General features: G+C 34.7%; 1 protein-coding gene across 10 annotated transcripts in view; it reads right to left on the reverse strand.

The window, feature by feature from the left end:
* Positions 1-26,034, reverse strand: part of DMD (dystrophin) — a 2,282,798-nt gene that overhangs the window by 1,554,029 nt on the left and 702,735 nt on the right. For all 10 annotated transcript variants that reach the window (XM_032285804.1, XM_032285805.1, XM_032285797.1 and 7 more), the window contains 2 exons: positions 17,060-17,248; positions 15,624-15,805 (listed from right to left, as the gene is read on the reverse strand). In XM_032285804.1, the coding sequence (XP_032141695.1) occupies positions 15,624-15,805; positions 17,060-17,248 (371 nt within the window). The remainder of the gene's footprint in view (positions 1-15,623; positions 15,806-17,059; positions 17,249-26,034) is intronic.

Genomic DNA, 26,034 nt, shown 5'->3' on the forward strand with positions numbered 1-26,034 from the left:
AATAAAATTAGGCCCTTATCTCTTGCCATATAGAAAAACCAAATTAAAATGTATTAAAAAATGTAAGACTCAAAACTATCAAACTATTAGTAGAAAACACAGAGGAAAAGCTTCATAACATTTGTTTGGGCAGTAACTTTTGAATATGACTTTAAAAGCACAAGCAAAAAAGCAAAAATAGACTGAGGACTTATACCAAACTAAAAATTTCTGCACAGCAATAAAATAAAATTTTAAAATTAAAAATTCACAGAGTAAAGGGATAACCTACAGAATGGGAAAAATATTTGCAAATGTATCTGATGAGGGTTCATATCAAAAATATGTAAGAAATCAGAACAATTCCATAGCAAAAAAACAAATAACCTGATTGAAAATAGTCAAAAGACCAAAATTGACATTTATCATAAAAAGAACAAATGGGTAAAACATATATGAAAAAAATGCTCAACATCACTAATCAGCTGGGAAATGCACATCTAAACCACAATGAGATATCACTATATTTATAGATATCATTATATATAAAACGGACACTCATACACTCTTGGTGGGAGTGTAAATTACTTCAACTATTGTCGAAAACAGTGAGGTGATTCCTCAAAGGCCTAAAAACAGAACTACCACTCGACCCAGCAATCCTATAATTGGGGATATACTCAAAGGAATATAAATTAGTCTACCAAAAAGTCACAAACACACATATAGTCATGGCAGTACTATTCATAATAGCAAAGACACTTAATCAACCTAAATGCCCATCAGTGGTAAACTGTATAAAGAAAATGTGGTAATACTATGGAATACTATGCAGCCATAACAAAGATTAAGGTCATATCCTTTGCAAGAACATAGATGGTGCTGGAGGCCATTATCCTTAGTAAAGCAATGCAGAAACAGAAAACTAAATATCGCATGGTCTAACTTATAAGTGGAAGCTAAATGATGAGAAAACATGGATGCGTAGAGGAGAACAACAGACACAGGGTCTCTTGGAGTTTAGAGTGTGGTAGGAGGGAAAGAATTAGGGAAAAAAGTAACTAGTGGGTATACCCATTAGTTCTTTTTATCACCAGGCTTATACCTGGTGATGAAATAATCTGTACAATAATCTCCCATGACACAAGTTTACCTATGTAACAAACCTGTACATGTACCCTTGCACTTAAAAGTTAAAATAAAATTAACCATATCCTTGCCAAAAGAATAAAGAGATACCACCTCACTCTTGTTAGGATAGCTACTATACAAAAGATAAAAGATAAATATTGATAACGATGTAGGAAAAAGGTACCAACTAGGTACCTGCAAAAGTTAAAAATTACAAATTAAGAAAAAAAGAAACCTTTACACACTCCAAGTGGGAATGGAAGTCAGTATAGTCGTTACGGAAAACAGTATGAAGGTTCCTTGAAATATGAATAACAAAACTATTATATGATATAAAATCTCACTAAGAATTCTATGTACAAAGGAAATGAAATCAGTATGTTAAAAAAAAAAACACCTGCACTACCAATTTTATTACAGTACTATTCATAGCCAAGATATGGAATCAACCTAAATATCCACCAATGTATGAATTGATAAAGAAAATGTGGTATACATATACACAATGGAATACTATTCAGCCATAAAAAATAATAAAATGTTGTCATTTGCAACAACATGGATAAACCTGGAAGATATTATGTTAAGTGAAATAAGCCAGGCACAGAAAGACAAGTACTGCATAATTTCACTTATATATGGAATCTAAAACAGCTCATCCCATAGAAGTAGAAAATGAATAGTGGTTACCAGAGGCTGGGGTTGTTACGGGAAAGCAGGAGGTATGGATATGTTGTTCAAGGGATATATACTCACAGTTAATGTATTCAAGTGAACTATTTTATAGCATGGTGACTACAGTTAATGAAAATATACTCTTGAGAAATGCAAAGAGAGAGGATGTTAAATGTTCTCATCATAACAATGATAAATATATAACGTAATGCATATGTTGATTAGCTAGATTCAACCATTCTACTATACACACACACACACAAACACACACACACTTAAAAACATCATGATGTACATGATAAATACATACAATTTTATCCATCATTTTAAAGTGAAGTTTCAAAAGCAATGTTTAGAAATTGGTAGCATTTAAAACAATAAAATATAAAAGTTGGGTCTATTGAGTGTGTGTGTGTGGACACTGCATGCTACTGGCAAGAAAGATAGAACACACTCAAACGCATTTAGCCAGTAGACTACTTACACATTTATGTAAAAGTTTGCTGGAAAAATAATAAATGATAGTAAAGGAGCCAGGACCTAACAACAAAGACAACTGATCTAGCAACCCTGGAACTGGAAGAGCAAAGGAAGAGAGTTATTTCTGGAGCTCAGGTAGAGCTAGAGACATGGAAGAAGAGCTGTTCAACAGCAGCTGTAGCTCAAGAGGAACACAATTGCTGCCACTGCACAGTAAGAAACAGAAGAGGAAGAGGAAAATACCACAATCTCTGCTTTCACCCTCTTGCCAGTGCCTCCCACTGGCTGAAGTACTTTAGCAACCAAAGGCCAAAGGGAACTTGGGTGATGGAAAATCTAGATTTCATCCTCTTTATATAGAGCAAGAAAGAGAAAAGTGAAATGAATCTGCTAAACAGAGTAACTATCACAATACTTAAATTACAGCAAGGGTATTTAAAACTAAACAGAAGGGTACAAAATTCCATCAGTGACTTCATCCTTATACATTAATGCCAGTCAATTCAAACCCCAATATGGAACCTGTATGTAATGTTACATACCACTAACACTCTTCATACAAAATTACAGGGAAACTGGGGAAGTAAACAAGTAATATAAAAGATAATGGCTACAAAGCTGGCCAGAGGTATTGGGGTTGTTATCGGAGCTTTCTTCCAACATGCATTTCATGTTCTTTTGAGACTGTTTACTATAATTTAGATTGCACTATTTATTGACTTTTAACATTTTAGAGACACATTTACCATGAGGAACACTGCAATCAGAAATCTATGAGAGTAAACTTTCATTTACCAAACACAAAAAGTAGACATTTTATTTTTATGAGAAACAACAGAGATGAGACATCCATTTAAGTGGAAGCAAAAACAAAGTTGCTAGTATTTGAAAACATCATTTACTTTGGGCTTTCAGACAGACATTTCCTTCAACAAATATTTGCTGAGTTTCATATCCATGCAGGAAACTCGTATTTTTTAGGAATGGACAAAATAAAATACCTATCTTTAATTTCAATCAGTTAAGAGACTATTAGAGAAATAAAGACAATAATAATTAGACTATGACAAGGAAACCATTATAATTAGATTTATTGACACTTCTAAGGGTATAAGGAGAGGACACAAGTTGATCTGCAGTCATTGGGAATGGCGTCCTCACAGAACACACAGTCTAAGAGTTAAGACTTGAAAAATTAATTTATTCATTTATGAAAGATACAATTATTAACTGGATACTATGGATGGAGAGACAAGGAAGACCCACATGGCCCCTTACTACCATGGATTTTACATGGGTGGTGGGTAAGGGCCACAGTTAATACATATAGCACATTCAACCATTACTTGGTTATAATGTGATCATACTATGAAAGGAGAGCAATTGAGTTGAGCCTGTAAAGAAGGGCTTCAGTGCAGCACTGATATCTGAACAACTCTGAAGACTGAAGTAAGAAGTCAGGAAAAGGAAAGTATAAACTCTTTTTAGTCGTGAAAAGGAAGGTATAAACTCTTTCAAGACAAAACGAAAGACCCGTGAAAGGCCTTGTCACATCACAAAGGAATTGGAAATCCAGTGCAGCTTGATTGCACAAAGTACAGGATGGTTGTACAATATCATAGCTTACCTTAATCTGTGGGTCCTCAGAGATTTCTTGAGCTCTGCCCCAAATCTGAAATTTAAACTCCCAGTAATCCTTCATGTTTTATTGTGGTTTCATTTTACAAACTTGGACTCAGAGATTGACTAATAAGAATGGATGTACACACAAGTGTTTTGTCTGTTTTTTCCTCTTAATAGAGACGAGGTCTCATTATGTTGCCCAGGCTGGACTACAACTCTTTAGCTCAAGCAATCCTCCCACTTTGGCCTCCCAAAATGCTGCGATTATAGGTGTGAGTCCCTGAACCCATCCAGGTGTTTTGTCTTTTATAGGAGGGATACAGAAACACCTGGTTGGGGATTTTGAGGTAGGGAGCAGAATGGTTGGGTGGCAAGTAGGCAGGTAGTTTATGGGAGCACTCAGTGTGCAACCTGAATGGTTCAATATTTTAATGACTGGTATAGTCACATCAACATCTCCCAACCAAATAGAGCCCTGCTTTTTCTCTCGATTAGTGGTTCTGAATGTGTGGTCTCTGGACAAATAGCATCAGCCCATACCCTAGAAACTTGTTAGAAACGTGAATTCTCAGGTCCAGACCCATACTTACTGATTATGGTCTAGGAATCTGTATTTTAACAGGACTTCTGGGTGACTGATGCATACTCACACATGAAAATTACTGCTCTAGGTAACTTTATTCTACATACACAACTCACCCAAACTCTGCAGAGACCAAGGTATTATTAACATTAATAAGAGGACAACTACCAATCCCCAGGAAATCACTAAGAATTATTTTGACATGAGAGTATTGCATTCTCTTCCTGACTTCACCTCCACTTACAGAGAGAAGCGTGACTGCCAACTGCCTAAGAACGGGTTCTGAGGCTCCAAAAAGCAGGATTTCACGTGTCTGAAGCCTGAAATTAACCTCAGAATAAGTTTGAAAACAGAAGAATCAAAGGATGGTGGTGGTGTGATGATACTAACAAGCATGAAAATATAGAGCACTCATCCCATTGTTGGAAAGGATTCTGAGATGTTTTAATTGAGAAAATATTTATTTTCTTTACTATAGGCCTTGACTAGATATTAGCAAATAGTAGTCTATATGCCTGATTTGGTCTCATACTAAATGAAAATAAATTTAAATTTTTGCCAATACTTAAAATTTGAGATATTATCTAGAAATATCAGATCTGACCATTCTTGATCACATTTAAGAGGATTCAGCAACCCTAAACCTTCCTTCCCATAGGGCAAAATTGAATATCAGTTATACTTCATATACAATTATAATTCACTTACAAAGCACAGGCTCTCTACTTTTCCATAGTCCTCATCCCCCCCTCTCTTCTTTTATACACAACTCATCTCACTTCCTTATGTTATCTTTCTGGCTTCTACAACAGGCATTTGGATTTGGTGACCCCTGGGTCTTGATCATAGCTTATCAAGCTTATAATGTATACGGCCCACCTGGTGATTCTGATTTAAATTCAAGGGATTGGGTGAAAGAATTTTCAGTTCTAACCAGCCACCAAGTGAAACCAATGTTGCTGGGCCATAGATCACATTTTGAATAACAATAATCCAGGTGACATTATTTATTTGAAAACCACCGCTAGTCTAGTTAAGGTATGTGTTTAATCTACTAGTTACTACTGCTGAAACTCAGAAGATATAGATTAACGTGATGCTGGCAGGGAAATATCAAAGGACATCAGACTCAGGATGCTCAAGTATGCCCTTCCGTAAAATAAGGAAGGGCTTTGTTGCAGTACTGATATTTGAAAAAACTCTAAAGATTGAAAAAAGTAATAGTGAAGAGGAAGCTGCCTTCTTTCACTGGGGCCTGTGAAGAGAGATCATCAGTAAAACGCAGGTGAATCACAGGACAGAGTTTTCTGGGTGACTAGCAAGGAAGTGAGTAGTGGTCCATGGTAAGGCTAAACCAGGGGAAGCAGCAAACATGAAGGAGGCACTGATATAAGAAGGTGAGTTTAAGAGCCTTCACAACACAAATGTCCTCTTTCCCAAAGGTGGTTGAAAAAAATGGGTGACTCCAGGGAGTGAGGAGGATAACCTTTGGGTTAAAATGTCATTAATATTAGTTTTAAAATATATTGGCTAATCTATTCAACATTTTTTTTTTGCATGATACCCTTGCCAGGGTAAATATTTATAATACTATTTTATTTTTATTTTTTGAGACAGGATTTCATTCTGACATCCAGGCTTGAGTACAGTGGCACAATCGTAACTCACTGAAGCATTGACCTCCCAGGCCCAAATGATCCTCCTGAGTAGCTGGAACTACAGGTATATCACCTTGCCTGGATAATTTTTTAACTTTTTTTGTAGAGATGTGGTCTCCCTATGTTGGCTAGTCTGGTCTTGAACTTCTGGACTCAAGCTATCCTCCTGCCTCAACCTCCCAAAGTTCTGGGATTATAGGTGTGAGCCACCACACCTAGACATTGTTATTTTATTTCTGAGGATGCTGGTAGGTTGAGGAACTGGCACAGTGGCATGTGAAGCCAGTAGAGAAATCACAAACACTGTGTGACCTAAGACTCTGCTCTTAACTTTGCACTATTTTACTTTTCATGGATAAAATATGGTATTAAATCACATGAAATTGCTGATATTTGAATTTCTGGGTTGGTGAAAATGACTTCATATAGTTCAATTGAAAAAATGATGAAAATGAGAAATGAGTTTCATATTTCCAGCTAATATTCTACAGATGTAAATATATTTGGGGAAAAATTGTCAAATTCACAAAATAAAAATCTACCAACCACAGATAAGAAAACAGTTTGCATTTTTCCAGGTTTCATTTTCTGTCCTTCAAATAGTCATTTAGAAAGGAAAGTAAAAGCAAAAAGTGAATGAAGTATACATATATGATAACAGTAGACAGCTGAGGTAGTGGAATTAGAATAGTGTAGTGCAGGAACTAGTCCTGATGGTATGTATACACAAAAGCACATCAGGATGTGATACCAGGAGCTGCTGCAGTAAACTTCCAATCATTCAGATCATCTAAGAATAGAGAGAAGCTAACAAAACAGGTAAGTTGTAAGAACCTGGGACTTTGGTAACATGGAGTTACAGACTTAATGGTCTCTAGAGTCAATGCCATTTGTGGATTTATTGTTACATAACAGAGATACTTCTGATTTTACCCAGTGTTTCTCAAACTTCAATGTACATATGAATCACCTGGAGAGTGTGTCAAACTAAGGATTCTAGGTCAGCAGGTCTAGGATGGGGCCTGAGATTCTGTATTTCTAACAAATGCCCAAGGGATGTCAATGATTTCTATCCATGAATTGCATTTTAAGGAACAATGGTATAAGTCATTTTGAGTTGGCCTCTTTGTCACTTGCAGTAAATGACATTCTAAGGAATAGTATTTTTCAAATGATTTCACTAGAGAGCTGTCATCCCACCCCCTGACATGAAAGCATATCTGTATGAATATAAAGGGATTCAATGGGAATGCCAGCTTTGCTTTACAGAAACTTTGTTAGAATGTAGGAAGGCAAGTATTCTTTAACCAGTGTCGTCTAGCAGAACTTACTAAAATGATGTCAATATTCTGTGTGTGTACCATACACGTGTGTGTGTGTGCATAATGGAGACTTGTCAGGTGAGGATAATGAACACTTAAAATATGTATGGCTAATGTGGATAAGAAGCGAAATTTTTAACTATATTTAATTATAATAATTTTAATTTAGCTACACATCCTAGCGGTTGCAATATTGGACAGCACAGCTATAAACCAACAGATAATTAGATTGCCAATATCCTTGAATCTTTATTTGAAAGTCCTTATCCATACCAATTTATTTTGTCCTGCAATGTCTATGAGGACTGATATCCTAAGTTTAGGAATTTAGCAATAAACATTAATAGCATTTTTTGAAATTTTCATTTTCCAGATACAAATGGCACATGTCTTCATTAATTTCAGCCTATATTTTGTGGTCCCAATAGCGTTTCTTGTGCTTTATGGAAATATATTATAAAATGTATAAAAATATATTACAAAAACATAACTATATGCTAGGCACTAACTAATAAAGGCATAAATGGATAGACTTTTTAAAACCTAGATGATTACAATTAAAACTTAAAAATCACCAAGAGCTGTGAGCTCTCTAGGAAAACAGGCTCTCAGGGCCAATTCTCTATAATTCACAGTTATTGGAATATATGCAATCCTCAATTTAAAAATAAAACAACTAATGAAAGAAGGTAATGTATTATAATGAATATCTATATTAGGAACCACCAGTGATGTTCAATTAACATGTCTTACATGTAAAATACAATTAAATGATTTAAGCAGGCAATAAAACCTCTATAATTAAGGGAGAGGTACCAGTAGGAATATGAGAAACTTACTCTTAATGCACGTTTTTCTTTGAAATGCATGCCATTTAGAAACTAAAATGGCACTGATGAAAACGACGTATTTGCTTATTCAAAATGATGGCTCAGGAGAAGCACGGTGGCTCACGCCTATAATCTCAGAACTTTGGGAGGCCGAGGTGGCTGGATTACCTGAAGTCAGGAGACCTACCTTGGCCAACATGGTGAAACCCTGTCACTACTAAAAATACAAAAATTAGCCAGGTATGGTGGCAAGCACATTTTAATCCCTACCCTCCACACCTCCCCCACCTGCCCCTCAGGAGGATGAGGCAGGAGAATCACCTGAACCTGGGGGGCAGAGGTTGCAGTGAGCTGAGATTGCACCACTTCATTCCAGCCTGGGTGAAAGAGCAAACCTCTGTCACAAAAAACAAATAAAAATAAAATGGTGGCTCAAAAATTATAGCAAAATTGTTCTAATAGATTATATAGTTTTGGTTTTAGCTTAACAATTGTTTATATGCAACTAGATGCATCTAAAATGCCATCATCTACTTAAATATGTAGTTATTAAAAATCAACTTGTTTCAGTTTTTGTTTCATACTCTATTAAGAGAGTTATTAAGTATAAAATGTTTAAGTCTGGTTTTCATTCAAACTATCACAGAAAGGTGAATCAGTGGAATTTATATAAATAATGCCTTAATATAAAAAGGTGCTGATGGATTAGAATCACTGAAAGAACTTTTCATAATGATATCCCAGCCCCATACCCAAAGAATTCAATCAGAATTTCTGGGAAAGGAGCCCAGGGGTTAATACTTTAAAATGCTATCCAGCCAGGTAATTCTAATGAACATCAGTTTTTTATATAGGAAAGAGGTTTAACTGACTCACAGTTGAGCATGGCTGAGGAGGCCCCAGGAAACTTACAATCACAATGGAAGGGGAAGTAAACATGTCCTTCTTCACATGGCAGCAGGAAGAAGGGCTGAGCAAAAGGGGAAAACCCCTTATGAAACCATCAGATCTCATGAGAACTCACTATCATGAGAACAGCATGAGGGTAATCACCCCATGATTCAATTACATCCTACCAGATCCTTCCCACGACGCATGAGGATTATGGGAACTACAATTCAAATGAGCCCAACCATATCAGCATTATTTATCTTTGTGAGAAAGCACTGTTTTTGAAGATACTGCTCTCTCATTTCTGTAAATTCCAGAAATTTAGCATTCCTGCATATAATTTAAACTATGAGTCATATGCAATATATTATTAGTACAAGGGATGTCCACATTTAGCTGCATTATCCCACATTATTTTTATTTACAGAAAAAGTATCATGACCATATCCATTTGCAACTGAACCAAAAGTCAGGTTATCATATATAAATAAGTCCTGCCTCTTATTAGTCCAGTATCGAATTGTCCATACTCATCAACACTCATATTTTGTCTCTGTTACATATTATTTCACCAGAGTCTTGCCATTTCTTAATCATCCATGGGGGATGATATCAACATATGAAGACTGAATGAAATATCATCAGCGTCATTTTTAGAGCTTCTGAGAAAGTAATTAAAATATTTAGCCCACTTTACTTGATAGAAACAAAGGAACAGAAGATCTAATTAGAGGTTTACAAAGAAATTTAGATTTCTACTCTGTCACAGTTACTGTTATATCAGTGCTTCTCAAACTTAAACTCATCAGGGATCACCTGGGATATTGCTAAATTGAACAATTCTGATTCAGCATATCAGAGTGAGAGCTGAGATTCTACATTTTTAACAAGTTCTCAGGTGATGCTGATGCCTCTGGTCCTGCACCACCTTGATCTGCAAGTTATTCTTGCTTTAACATTACTGGAAGAAGAAAAAAAAATCAATGAATTTACTAAACTGTGAAGTAAAATCACAATTAGGAGTTTGAGGTTGTGTACCTTCAAAGTATTTACTAGAATGAATTCAATTCAAAGATTGGAACTACCTAGAAAATTTAATTGTTCATCCATACATTCATATATTCACATGTGCAATACGCTATTCACTGCACTTGGGAAAAAATAACCCACTCACTTGTTTAGCACCTCCTTTTCCCTATCCACTCTCACATATGCTATCTTATTTGAAGATTCAAATAGACATTTGGGGAAACAGAAGAGATGAGCCATATTTGTTAGGTGTATTTTTCTCTCCAGTCAAAGCACTGATGGTGATTCACAATTATTTTCTGTGTTATGGCTTGTGTTTCTACCCAGATACTATTGATATCTCTTCTCCGGCGGATATAAACCAGAACACAACTTCACTTGGCCTCCTTACTGACTTGCTTTCATTTTTCTCCTTTACCATCACAAAGGTTTTAGTTTCTGCCTGCATGTCCTAAGCACAATTATCAGAGAAGCTGATGGAACTTGCTGTGCTTAACTTTGAGTCCTTGTAAAAATGTCAGTAAATATTTTTTGCTCTCTGCATGTTGCATTTTTCAATCAAATTAATTAGTTTATTCATAGAGAAGAAAATATTCTGTTGTCCCTATGTCAGTTGTCTTCCTGTACGTCCACAGTTAGAAGTTTTATGTTTATCTTAACTCTCCCTTACCTCCTACCATCCAAAGTATATTCCACAGCATTTAAAAAAATCATTTGGCTTACTCTTCTTAAGGGGTTCTAACCAAATCATGTCAGCATTTTGTCTTGCGTTAATTATTTTACTTTAATTATGAAACCAGTGGCATTTAGTTTTGATTTAAATCTTATAAACATCGGTAAAGTTTTGTAATTCACCAATATCAGCATAGTCGTGCCAAACTCTTTTATGGCTGGAAATGTGTTAACCAACTTCTTTATTATATTAGCTTTCACCTCATCATAAATTTATGTCCATTAAAGCACCAGAATTGGAGAGAAAATACATTAGCAAGGAAAGAATCAAATGAGAATGGGGTTATAAAGCAGCAAGAAAAGAGGAAGAAGGATCTGTGTGGTTACTTTTTTTTCTGATATTCCTTTGTAAGCATATTTTTTAATGTTGCAATTGTGAAAAAATAACTGCAAATTTATTTCTAATCATCCTGCTCATGCCCCTTATCCCCATACAAAAGACCCGCAACTATACCCTTTGGGACAAAAATGAGCAAGGCAATTAGAAAAGGCTGGAGAAAAAAAGTAAAAAATATATGTGAGGACTGGGTTTGGTAGCTCATTTCTGTAATCCAAGTACTTTGGGAGGCCAAGGTGGGAGGATCACTTGACACAAGGATCTTGAGACCAGCCTGGGAAACATCACAAGACCTCATCTCTACAAAAAGTTTTAAAAATTAGAAAAAATTATATGTATATATTATTTTACATAAACTATTATACATAAAATGTGATATGGTGTGGTAAAAATAATTAACTGATAGCCCATCATCTTATTTATCACAATAATCTTTCTTTATATTTTATAATAGTTGTGCATTCACAAACTAATTTTTTATACCCTTTCTCACCTAGCGTCTTTTAGAGGTATGTCAGCCTCATGGAACTATTGCTGTTTTATTAATCTATAAAGTAGAGATCATAAACAACGTGTATATTGCCCCAGTTCACATAAGTAAGTGTTTGGGAAAGCAAGACCTTATCCCTTAGGCAAACTGGAGTGGGTTTTACATAAGGTAGAAATCTGGGCATGCTATTCTCTCTATATATTTAATATTTCTTGTTTTGTATAATTGTTGATGGTTTATGGAATAAATAGAATTTCCTAGATGCAACTTGTATAAAGGTAGTAACTGTAGGCACAAAGCAAGGAGGTCTATTTCCAAAGAAAAAAGCATTTGGACAGTCAAAAGGGGAATAAAAGAACTAAAACTAAACAGAGAATTGGTTTTTAAATTAACTAATTGGCTGAGATAGTAGATTATACTTTTATCACAACTACCACCTGGTCTAAGACATTAGCAACTCTTAACTGGCCAACTTCACTGGCCTAATAACTGTTCTTTCTTCCTCCAGTGGCCTTACTGATACATTTTCTTGACCTATCTATCCCCTAAATAAAATCTGATGACTTTCTCTTGCTCTTGGTCTAGGATTCAAAGCCCTGACTGATAGTACCATATGTAATCAGTCTGCTAACTATATATCAACCCCATCTCAGACCTCAGCCATCTAACTTACCACCCTGCAACTCTCCAGTCTCCATAGCCCTTTGGTTCCTCCAGCAAGACAAACTGTCCTCATTTTAGGGCCTTTGCATTAGCTCGCGCTATTCCCTGAACTACACTTCCCTGTGATCTGCAAATAGCGGTACCTTCTTGTCATTCAAATCTCAAACTAAATTGTTTTCCTGGATCAACTTTGAAAGTCATACCTGGATCACAAGTCTAAAGTAGCCCCCTCAAACATTCTCCATCACATTACCTTTTAATCTCTTCAGAAAGTATATTTGTATCTGGTATTTTTCTTGTTTTTTTTTTTTTTTTTTTTATCGGCTGTTAGCCTCTCTAGAGTGTAAGTTTCATGAGATATGGGGCCAGACATTGTATGATCATTATTGAGTCTCCAGTGCCATTAATTGTTTCAGATAATGTAAAGTCTTCCATTAATACTTGTTCATATTTATAAAGATATATATATGTACATGTGTGTGTGTATATATATATATATATATATATATATATCTCACAATGAATATATCAAATATAATTTGATTGTTGCTATTAGGTTGGTGCAAAAGTCATCATATTTTTTGCCATTATTATCAATGGAAGAAAACATGATTACTTTTGCAGCAATCTAATAGTAAATATGCTGGTAGATGGTACTTACAATTGCTAAGTGTCAGTGTTCATAGATTGTAGTCAAAAGCTTATCTGTATTAACAATAAGTTTTTAACTTTTGTCATATAAACTTAGAAATCATAGCATAGCTTTGGATATACTTAACATGCCTAGACAAATGTTAATTACCATTCTTTAATCTCTAAACTAAGTCTTAGACCAGAAATAACGGATTCCAACTGGATCTATCCAAACCCTGTCTTAGGTAGAGAGACAAAAGAAGTATGGACTAACTCATTTTTGTTTTCTAGTAATCTTCTACTCCAAAGTAATCATGGATTTAGTAAAAACAGGTAATGCTCCAAGTTGAAGCTAATCACTGATATGACCATGACAATGGAAACTGAGCAGGTTATCAATTATTTGAGGCATTAAATAAAATCTACATTAGTTTTTTTTTTTTTAAATACTGACAATATCCTCTTGTCATAATCAGCTTTTTGTTTCCTCCCATAAAATCTGTTAAAAATCAGGTCCAGCAAAATTTGCATAATGGCTTATCTCATTAGAATTTAATAGGTTTTATGCATAAACACATACAAAGTTAGTGAAAGTGGCAAGGAAGATTCACTGTTATTTATAAATTCTCATATTATTTCTGAATTTGTTTTGCCGAACTAATACTTTGTATATTTGTTTTTAAGAAATTTTTCCAGAAAAGACTATGTGATATAAGTGATTGCAGGTAACGTGTCTCACTGTAAAACCTCTATAAGATGTTTTCATAAAAGCTATGCCAGCTAGAAGGCTGTCCTTGTCTTCTTGATAATTATTCTAAAAGCTGTAACACGTAATAAACCTCCTGCATATTCCCTAAGGACATATTAATTTTTTACATCAATCTCAGCTAAGTAGTAATACTGCCATTTTAGCATTTCCATCCTCTAGTGGGATGGGGGTGAGGAAATTACACGCACACATGTCTATGTGTCTATCATCCTTCACTTAATGGTAGATATCCCTTGAAAGGGGGATTTTTTTGAGTGAACATATTTTTAAATGTTAGAATCGCAGACAAACACAATTTTTTTATGTTTCAGGTAAGGAATGAAAAAGTCGAAACTTTAATTCCAGGAGGAATTCATATTTTCTTGCAACTCAATTTCACCCTGCAATTAATTAACTGATGAGTATGAATAATTAATGCCCTGTTGTTAGTCTATTGAAAATGGGGAGTGTAGGAAAAACGGAGCATTTAGCCTCCAGGAGAGGATGGAAAAATAGAGTGCAAAAAGGAGAAGACAGTGGTGCTATTATGGCAAGGGCAGTAAAAGAGGAGGTTGGATTTTCAAAACTTTCTAATTTTATTTGAGGTTGCTTTGGTTAAGTTCCACAGATCACCTGTGGAACTTAGTTCTAACCTGAAGAATGTCTGCATATGACCACAAGTAGGCAGCTTATATTTTAATATTGATAGTAGATGGAGTAAATTAGTGGACCTGGTAAAAACTGGGAGGTGGGCAGACTCAATAATTATGATTATTGTACCTCTCACCTCTAGGGGCAGTTACAGTCATCAGCATGATCACAGAAGGGGAATAACATCAATATGCATAGACTAGTATCTCCTGGCTTGGAATACCTACATAGTTATGAAACTTCTATCTGATATGGGCCTTATTTATTCTTTCAAAAGATCTGAGCTTAAAAATATGTTTTTCTCCTCCCTATTGTCACGCTATAATTTAGTACTGGAATAGCAATTCTTCTAGCATATCTAATGAGTTTCTTTGGTCCTCTGTTAAAGCTTTTAATCTTCATAACTAATAGCTAAGTAAACTTCAGGCATTTGGACAATTTCTTTAGCTTAATGTATTCAAATCCACAGTTGGCACTTCATTTCTTTTCATTTAAAAATAAATCTATCTTGTCTTGATAGGCTCTACATGAATACAAACACCTAACAATATAAATCAAAGCAACCTATCCAGAATGACGAGATCTGCTTGTTACCTTTATAAGAAATATATCATTTTTCATAAATGTCTCCAAAACTCTTTTTTTATTAAGTCAATATATATTCTTAAGATAATTCACAGGCATACTGTATTTGAATAAGGATTTCCTAAAATGTTTAAATAATTTTTTTCAAGAGGATTTCCATGTATAGATGAGTAACTCTTTAATATTTTCAAGGGCTTTTTCTTCAGAAGAGAAGTTTCCTGTCAACTGTAGCTAATAGGTGATTTTATGTACATAATCCCCTGTGCATGCTTCTGTGCCTTTTATACTTACATTTTATTTTTTCAGGAAAACCTAGAAAATATTAACTAGGACAGAATTTTGGCAACTCTTAAAACATAGTTCTATAGATAACAGTGCATCTATCTAACATCTGTTCTTCAGTTATAAAAGTGAAAACCGAAAGGTTATTGACATGAAAATCCAACCATAGTTTCCCTTGAAAGAAAGCTGTGTGCCTTGGGAACAAACTGAGAATTGTAACTTAACCATCAAACCACATACAAATAATAACAAGATTCCAAAACGTGTTAGTTTTCTTAATTAAAAACAAATAAGGACTTACTTGCTTTGTTTTTCCATGCTAGCTACCCTGAGGCATTCCCATCTTGAATTTAGGAGATTCATCTGCTCTTGTACTTCAGTTTCTTCATCTTCTGATAATTTCCCTGTTCCAATCAGCTGACTTCCCAATTGTAGAATATTACCAACCCGGCCCTGATGGGCTGTCAAATCCATCATATACCCCTAACAAAGAAGGAAGATAACAATTGTAATGAGAACTTTAGGTAAATCAGTGTGGTTTTGAGTTTTATTTGTTTGCATTTTTAAACTCGTAGCCCATTTAGATTTCTATTCCCAGTAAAAGGACTTTAGTTTGTATTTGCAGAATCCCAATACCATTTTTGGGGGTAAAAAATAGTATTTAATATATAATATTTACCATATTTTAGTTATAATGCCTTTGCCATATATATATACATATATATATATATTTTTTTTTTTAAGTTCTGGGGTACATGTGCAGAACGTGCAGGTTTGCTACATAGGTATACGTGTGTCATGGTGGCTTGCTGTACCCATCGACCCATCATCTACATTAGGTATTTCTCCTAATGCTATCCCTCCCATAGCCCCCTACCCCTGACAGACCCCGGTGTGTGATGTTCCCCTCCCTCAGTCCATGTGTTCTCATTGTTCAACTCCCCAACTTATGACTGAGAACATGCCGTGTTTCATTTTCTGTTCTTGTGTTAGTTTGCTGAAAATGATGGTTTCCAAAAGATGGTTAACTATGCCTAGCAAGGCAAAGCCAGAGGAAACTCTGGTGCAGGTCCGTAATGGTTCTGATATTCAGATCGATTGTCTGATCTGGGTATAGGGGTAAAAAACTCATCAAACCATTTAGTAGCTGGTTCCCTCCGAAGTTTCCCTCAGGGTAGCTAGCACTCTTGCAAACCATCCCACGCAGTTTTATCCAGTAAAGCAAATGATTAGAGATCTTGGAGCTGAAACTAATACCACTTTTAATATGAATTAAGGAAAATTATCATAAGCCGCCTTCTTTAGAAGCAGACCCTGAGATAAGGATTTCAGTGCAAGTGATCTATTAAGGAAGAGTTCCCAGGAAGGTCTGCATGGGAGCTGAAGAAGGAAAAAGGATAGGGAAGGGAAGGAAGACAAACAAGTGTGTCATCTCAAGGAAAAGTCTCCCACTGAGGGTAGCTAAGCCCAATACCATACATGTACTCAGGAGCATAAGCAATGTCTCAGCAATGCCTTGACACAAGAGAAAGAAGCTGGATTTTCATATTCCTGTAAGAGTCACTGGCAAATCAGATGGAAATGTCTACCATGGTTGCCAAATCTGACTGTTGGAATCCCAAGCACATAACTACATTTCCAAAATACAAGGGTCTAAGAGAGTAATTGAGGAAAATGGATGATTTGGCATTATAACAAGTCATATGTTTCGTTTTGTAAATTAATGTTTTAGTTTACCTCATGAGTATGAAATTGTTCTTTCACCACTTCTACATCATTAGAAATCTCTCCTTGTGCTTGCAATGTGTCCTCGGCAGAAAGAAGCCACGATAGTACTTCTTCTAAAGCTGTTTGGTAACGGTCCAGGTTGACTTCACTCTCCATCAATGAACTGCCAAATGACTTGTCTTCAGGAGCTTCCAAATGCTGTACAGTAAAATAAATCGTGCGTTATACAATTAATGTCTTTGCAGACTGTTCCAGTACATTAAATGATAAATCAAATGAAATATTTAAAATGCTAGAAATGTCCACTTGCATTATCAGATAAACAGCAAATACATACAATAGTGAGCTTTCATTTTAACTTCCTCATACATACATAAATTTTCAAACAGCAATCAAAATCCACACCAAATTAATATTGTATTAAAGTTCTCCTAGATTACCGGAAAGAGCAAATTAGTATACCATCTCTTCATGTTGCTTTTTAAATGTTATAAATTTTGATACACAGTAAATTTTCTCAATTCTTATTTACAACAACTTACATATACATTATTGGAATTATATTTATATACCTTTGCAATGGCATTAAAGGAAACATCTCTTCCTGAGAGGCCCTAGGGAATAAAATATTTCCAAATGTTCACACATTATGTGAATTCACAAATGTCCAAAAGTATCAGTAAGAAAACAAGGAGGCAGGGGGAAGGAAGGCAAAATTTAGAAAGAAAAAATACCTCACCCGCTCATCTTAAATTTCTAACAGCATAATGACTTCTATGAGTTAGCCTTTATTTTCAGAGGCCATGATTTAAATAGTAAGACATTATCATAGGAGAAATATGAAGTATGCTGTCCCCAATTTAATTAGGAGGATATTAAATGAGATTCCAAATGGTGGTCTTGGAATTTCTGCCTGGACCCTAAAGACAAGAACAAAGTGTATAAAGCATCCATAATTCTAAAGAGAAGATCCAGGGTACCTAGTAAAAGATTACTAAGAAGTGATCACAAAATTGGTCTCACAACCCTTAATCCACTATCTAGCTTAAAGGTGTGTAAGAGGAAGCAAGGAGATTGATTAGAAAAAATCTGTTGAGAAAGGCTTCCCCTGGAGAGGCTAGAGTTCTCTGCATGGCTGTAACTTCTCTCCATCTGAAGCCAAGTAATAGAGACAGGGTAGTTTGCACGACCTCTGAACCCAGCCATTCGTTTGCAAAGATTTACGTGCTATGGGACCCATACTGTCAAGTGAAAGGAGAGACCTCTTGGGATAACCTACATGTCTGCTGCTTTAACCTAAAGGCATTTATCAAGAGCAAAAACTTGAGTAAATTAATAAGTTTGCATGAGGTTTTCTCATGCAAACTTATTTTCTTTGTATGGGACCCCTGGCTAAGAGTACAAAGTGTACTCTTTGTAGGTTGCTGGGCTTCAAAAATCCTGAGGATCACGCTCAAGAGAAGAGTTTGCTGAGGTAAAGGACATGGGCATACTATTTATGGAGTTGAGCAGAACAAATATTGGAGAAGTATTTGTAGAGGAATCTTCTGCCTTCCCCAAATATTTCAAGCAAGCACTGGGTTCTAACAAACAGGGTTTTGTATAGGAAACAAAAAGCAGTGTAGAACAACAGAAGCTGTTTGGGGTATTTCATAATCTCACCTAGAGAAAACTCAACCTTTGTTGGCTTTTGCCTGATGTGTCCACTGCATTTCCAGTCCTTTTCAGTTCTGAGACTTAACCCACTAAGCTAGCAGCACCAACTTACTTGGGCTCTTCTGATAAATGCTCCAATTTTGAAATTTTGATATTTTAAATTTCCTCAACTGCTAAATCCTTCGAGATGACGAGGCATAGTGGCAGTTATTGCTGAGATATTTTCATCAAATGATGCACTGTTTTTTTCCAGTTTATATAGAAGGAGCAAACAGAGATCATCATAAGTCAAAATCATCCAACTTTATCATCTCAAACAGCATAAGTGCCCTGAAAGGGCTATTTGCATGGGACCCCTGGCTAAGAGCAAGGCAATTTCTGAAGGTCTTAGGAGTCAGAACAAGTTCCATGGTGTATCTTTTCTATCTCTAAATACTATTAATAATAAATATCAAAGTCAGCATTAAGGGGGAAAATAACATAAAGGAAGCCTGCAAGATGTGAGCAGGTGGAATGAGCTTGATGTTTGTGCAACCCCAGCAGTAGCACAGGGCCCTGAGCACAGAAGAAACGCATGCCTCTTTTATCTGCCGATACCATCCTGAAATTCTTAATAATTTTATTTTTGAATTTGTGTTTTATAGGTGAAGTATAATGGGCAATGAAGTCTGCGCATGAGCAAAGGAGAAAGGGTAATATGTGTATCTGTTCTATTTGCATATAGCATTTTCAATGCCCTATAAGCACAGAAGTCTGGTGAGCTCACGATATGTGTGAGTTTAGCAAGATTCAAAGAGAATATGGGTAAGCGTGCTAAGTCTATGATTCAGCAAACAAGGTCACTAGAAGCCCAGGGAGATAGTGCTTTCTATTTCAACCAGACCTTGCTTCAAATGCAGAAAGAAGGCAATTCTTTCAAGAAAATACAAACAACCAAGAAACTCTATCGTATCTTTCTTACTCCCATTATGTTCCTGTATTAACCAACCACTTATGCTGAAATTGATGACATAGAATGGGAATCCTCTGACTTTGGCAGTTACTTAGCCCTGCATAAGCCTTAGTTTCTGTTTATTGTAAAATGGGAACAATAATACTTCCGTAATAAGACCATGTTAAGAATTAAAGAGTGTATAATGCACCTGACAGAATGTCTGACCTTGTGTAAGAACTAAATAAAGTGTGTTATGGCTGTAATTATTATCAAATACCTGTATATATAAGAACTGTTTTGAAATGTAACTTGCCCCAAGGTTACCTTTTTAAGTCATGATTCAGATTTCAGGAGACAGATAATTATTGTAGAAAATTCTCCCCCCAAAATGTGTAAAAGCAAACGTTAATTATTTAACTATTTCTGAAATATGAACCTCAACCTAGCTCATATTTAAGAGTTCTTAAAAATCATTAACAATTTTAAGTTCAAATAATATTCTCCAAAGGAAACACTGTAAACAGCACTAGTACTCAAGTAACACAATATTTTACCATTGTACAATTTGAATCAAAATATTGAACACCTTATGATTTGCTGATATTTACAAAGGATTGGTTTTTTGAAGGAAATATTAAAAAGCATATTCTTATACTCAAGGACATGATGTCTAGTACTCATAAATTCTGAATCTAAATATTTTCTCTGATGATGTGCATAAATAAAAACATTTCAAAGACAGACTTCTTAAAGCTAAGTTCAAATTTGAATAAGCTATGCAAAATAATGTATTTATATCCATAAATTCAACTATACATATATATATATAAAGACACAGAATTATAATCAAAAATTTAAGATCTGAGTAATTATGTATTTGTCTAGATAGACCATTGTTTTTCAAATTGTAACTCATAATCCATTCATGGTTCATAAAATCATTTTAGTCGGTTATAACTAGGACTATTTTAAAATTAAACAGAATAAAAAATATTAGTCTGTGTCATTTATATAATACTAAGGATTACTTTTCTCAATTTTTGTTTCAGATGTGCATAAGGGTGTACGTAGATATGTACATGTATATATGTTCTAAATTGAGATTAAACATTTTTCTGCAGTTTGTAAAAAAACTTGCAAATCGTTCTAGAATTTCAAACTAAGTAAACTGATGAAAAAGGAAATTTGCTTAAATTCTACATTTGTATATTTTCCATAGAAACCTTGGATTAAAATATATTTTTAAATAAAACCATGTTTAATCTGAGAATTTGGAAATAAAGAGGCTTATGCTTTGTTTCAACACCCCAAAATACATATTTATCATCACAGAATTTTACATTTCACCTAAGCTTCAGATCAGTTCATACATGTCATGGCATCAAATGAGATTTTCCTGGAAACTTTATTTTTGTTGTTTAAAGATCTATGCATAAGAAAGTTACATCCAAATCGTTTCATGAATGAAGATGCCAGTATCATCAACTGGAACTAATTATTTTTCCTATGCTTCAATCCTATTTTAATTTTGTCTTTACCGTAGTAGTTTATGTTTCTATTCAGTACCTTGGGCAAATAATGATAATGATGAGAGGCATAACAATCAATGGATGAAAGAATTCTGCTTTTTCTTTTTTCAAAATTGAGTACACTCAAATTTATTCAATGTTATCCACAGACTTCAGAGGCTTAATTACTGCCTATCCATTTGAGGAAGTATTAGATATTGCCACCTATGTCCCTTGAAGACACTGCTCATTATAAGAGGTAGAAGAGTAGAAAGGAGAAAGGTAAAACAGTGAGGGATGATAAATGACTGCTTTAGTCCAGCAATGTCCAGAAAAGTCTCTAGAAACTCATTCCTGGAGACAATTTCTAGTAATAATTTCTAGTCATAGAATTTCTATGACTAGAAATTGCCCTAATAAAGTATAAAGCAATAGCCTTGATACTACCACATATATAAATATATTTTAAAATTCAGTTTACTATCTGTCTGTAAGGTATTCAGCCTCTCTGCATCTCAGGTACTCCATCTATAAAACAAGAAAAATAAAAATATATGTCCACAGGATTGCTGGAAAGATTAGATGAGATAGTGCATATAAAATGCTAAGCACATTTTAGATCCCAAGAAATGCTCTGCAATGCCTGTGTTTGGGGGCCAATGTTCATTGAAATGGCAAATGATTTTTATTAGCAAACAGTTGAATGAGCTCAGCGTGTTTTCGGAAACATGATTGGGGCAATTCAAACTGATAAGTCATCAAGTGGCTACATATAGGTAGTGAAACCAGCAGTCCAGCAAATCACAAAGCTCTCAGAAAAATAGCTAGGACATTTTGAGAGGGCACAGTCTATCACTGAGCAGTTTTATATCACTGATAAAACTGATTTATTTTTGCAATTTCTCTAAATTCAGCCTTAAAATGTGATATGAGTTTTAACCTGGATAAAAAGCAGTTTTATTGTTCTTGAATGCATAAATGCTTCAAGAACAATTGAAAATTTTAGCATTCTTAGTTCATTTAAATGTATCATTCTTCTTTTTTATGGAGTCTAAGTCAGTGCATGGATGGTGAATTTTTTGGTGTATTCTATAATCTTTTTATCCCTCAGTAAAAGATTATTTCAGAGCTAAAGGATTACAGAGGGATAACCAAGTGGTTCTTTCACTAAATAACAGGAGAGCGGTTCTGAAGAACCAGGATTAGTACCTGCAAATATTCTTGCCACATTTCCATTGCGTTTTTTTCATAGATATAATACGTAAACCAGGGTACTCTTCAACGCATAAAAAATGATTACTGAAGTGATTTATGAGAAATTAATCTATCATGCAACACGGTACATGACATTCAATCTAATGATACTATTTAAATAGGTAATTTTTAATATTTATAGTGCCTGAAATTCAGTTCAAAGTTAAGCCCTAATGAGGATTTAGGAACAATCATGGCCTGCTGTTATGGCAATATTAAGACAAGAAATACCACAACTACTACATATATAATATCAATAACAACAGCTGCCATTATTTATTGAGTACTCAGTGTCAGCCAATTTGCTAATCACTTAATATGCATTATATCATTTCACTACAACAGTTCAGGGTGACAGAAATTAGTAGGATGAGGAAATGGAAACCAAAAAATTAGGTGACTTGCCAAAGGTCACAGTGGTTGCAGGACTTAAAACCAGGTTATTTGGATTCCAAAACACACCTTTACCACAATATGATCAATCTCTTTTCACAAAGAAAATGAATCAGAGTCTAAGCAATAGCACTTTTACAAAATATCCTTTTTTTTTTTTTTTTTTTTTTTTTTTTTATTTAAGACGGAGTTTCACTCTGTTGCCCAGGCTGGAGTACAGTAGTGGGATCTTGGCTCACTGCAAACTCTCCCTCCTGGGTTCAAGTGATTCTCCTGCCTCGGCCTCCCGAGTAGCTGAGATTACAGGCACAAACCACCACACCCAGCAAATTTTTGTATTTTTAGTAGAGACAGGGTTTGATCATATTGGCCAGGCTGGTCTTGAACCCCTGACCTCAGATGATCCACCTACCTTGGCCTCCCAAAACTGGGATTACAGATGGGAGCCACTGCATTCAGCCATAAAACAACTTCTTTAAAATAACTCAAAGTGTATTTTTTTATTCATTTCCACAAATTCAGTCAATTGTTTGGAAGCTACTAGGAAAATATCTTGTGTCCATTATGTTCGTAAGAAATCGAATGTCAAGTCCAAATGACACATGCAAGTTACAGACACTGATATCACACGGAGGAAGAGGATACCAGAATACCAGAAAGACAGCAATGGGATACAGCCCAGATGGCAGTACAGACCCAGTAAGTCCTCCATTCTCTATGATGTCCTTATTTCATACTGCATGCCTATATCAAAACATCTCATGTACGCCATAAATATATATACCATGTACCCACAAAAATGTTTAAGATAATTTTAAAAGTTTCTAAAAAGATAGATCCTAAAGAGAAAAAAAATTTAGAAGCAGCTGAGAAAAAAATAAAGCTAACAAATTCTAAAGGCAGGCATGTACCAAGTCTGCTATTCAAACTTTATACCTTCTATTAATCGTATGATTTGTCTTTGATGTGAAATGTCAGCCCATTTAACATTCTTCACTATTGCAGAATCTCTCAAAGAAATGCTACATTTTGCATAGAATACTGTTTAAGAAAGGCAAAAATGGATATCGTATGTACACATATGTATTTTTTTAAAAATCTCATTCTAAAGTCTATTAAACCAAAGTTTCTAAAGCCAAAACTATTCATCTTAATTCCAAAATTAAAAAAAGTCCTACCAAGGACTGCTAGCCCTCCCATGTATATCTTTCTTCACCCTTTACGTAGTATTAGAAAGTTTAGGGGACAGTTTGGCTATCTAGAATAGTAACTACACTTTCCACTTTCTCTTGCAGTTAGATGTGGCATGTAACCAAATATTGGTCAGGCCGATATAATGAATGCAACTTCATTATTAAGTCCTAAAAGGGAATGGATATGCTCTCTTCTTTATCCTCCCTCCCAGAAGTCGTGATACACATATGAAGCTGTTGAGCTATCCTTGACTGTGACGATCAAGACAGCATCCCAGGGGATGACAGAAAAACTAGGCAGAAGGACTATGTATCCCTGAATGAGCAGAGCCTTTCTACAAGGCCTCGATCACTCCCATCTAGGCAAAATTTAAGATAAATAACTCTGAAAGAGAAATAAACTCATGGTTTTATTCATCCATCCTCGTGTTTTTGGTAGTGCTGTAAGAACTACAGCCATCTAATACACTGATACACTCTTAAGTTTCTAGCAGCTGAGATTTTACTATAAAAACGTACCTGTAAAAGCTTATATGTGATTTTAAAATAAACTTCCTACTGTAAAATCAGATGTCTCTCTAATACTATACCCTCTTTCTCTAAAACATACTCTCAATGAAGGTTCCAGTCATTTGCTCCATCATTTTTTTAAAAAACATACCTTTAGATATTATGTTAAACTTTACATTGTAGAAGGACAGAGACTCTGACTCTGTGCCTAACAGACTGCATAAAGATAACTAATAAATATTTACTAAATTAAGTTGTTTGGGGTATTTAATTTTAATTTCTCATTAAAAGACATTTGTGCTTCCAATTTCAGGTTTTATATAAAATATATTTTAACCAATGGCCATATCTTATAAATGGAGTAATATGGCATAAAATATTCATAAAATATATATTTCTTCCCAATATTTCTAGTCATATTTTGTGTGTGTACATATATATATAGGTACACACACATATTCACATACGTATATAGTCTACAAACTTATATGTTTGTGTGTGTTTACTTCCTCTTCTCTAATTCTACCATTTACATCTTTGGGTATACATTTACTTTCTAACTTATTTTATATTTTATTCCTTTATTTTTACTCGCACTTCACTTGAGAGGTTTTGTCTTGGCTAGTATAATCCACAAAATAATAGATTCTTTCTCATAAAATCCAGAAAGAAGAAAAAGAATTAAGCATTGTTATCGTAAATTCTCCTAAACCAATGGAAGTTCAGAGAGAAAATAATAGGAGATTTAAAGAAACATACCTAGAACAATTTAATAACCTAATAGAAAAGATTTGTCTTTTTAAAATCAACACAATTTATATTAAAATGTGATAAATATCGATAGACTCCTATTAAAAAAAAAACTGTCTCAGAAATTTATTAGATGGCACGTGAAGAATGCCCAGTTAGCAATTTCTGTGTTCATATTGTTTAATATAATTCTTACAACCAACCTAAAAGATGGCTCTATTTCCAGAATGAGGATGAAGAAATCGAAGTGACATCTATGAGGTGTGGGAGGAAAAATGCAATCCCCAGTAAATCAACTGACATTCCCTGGCTGACAGAGGTTTGTAGGGCCAGAGAAGAAGGATGAACATAATAATTCTATACTGTTTTGGGAATGTTTCAATAATTTTATAAGTCAGTATTTGGTTGGAATTCATATGAATTGGTAATTTAAACAACCAGGGATTTTCTAAAAGTACTAAATTTAATTTAAAACAGGATAGTTACAAAATGTCTCAGAAGACCAAGTAAATTCTTAATGTTATTTTCCTTAATCCTAAGTTTAACAACTGTATTAATTTTCTAATAGGCCTCATATAAAAACACCAAGTCTTATTTATTTTAGTCAGTCCTTATAAACATGAAAAAGTTGACTCACCGGATATTTTTAAAATAATTTTTTTACATGAGTCATCATTTATAATACTCTTTGCTATATATTCATTTATCCCACTAGTGTATACGTAAAGAAATTAGAAGTCAGCACAATAGATCCTCCAAAAATATAAAAACTTATCTACAGTAACA

This window comes from Sapajus apella, unplaced genomic scaffold (assembly GCF_009761245.1).
Source record: "Sapajus apella isolate SASKATOON/1434 unplaced genomic scaffold, GSC_monkey_1.0 scaffold17, whole genome shotgun sequence".
Classification (NCBI taxonomy): Eukaryota; Metazoa; Chordata; class Mammalia; order Primates; family Cebidae; genus Sapajus; species Sapajus apella.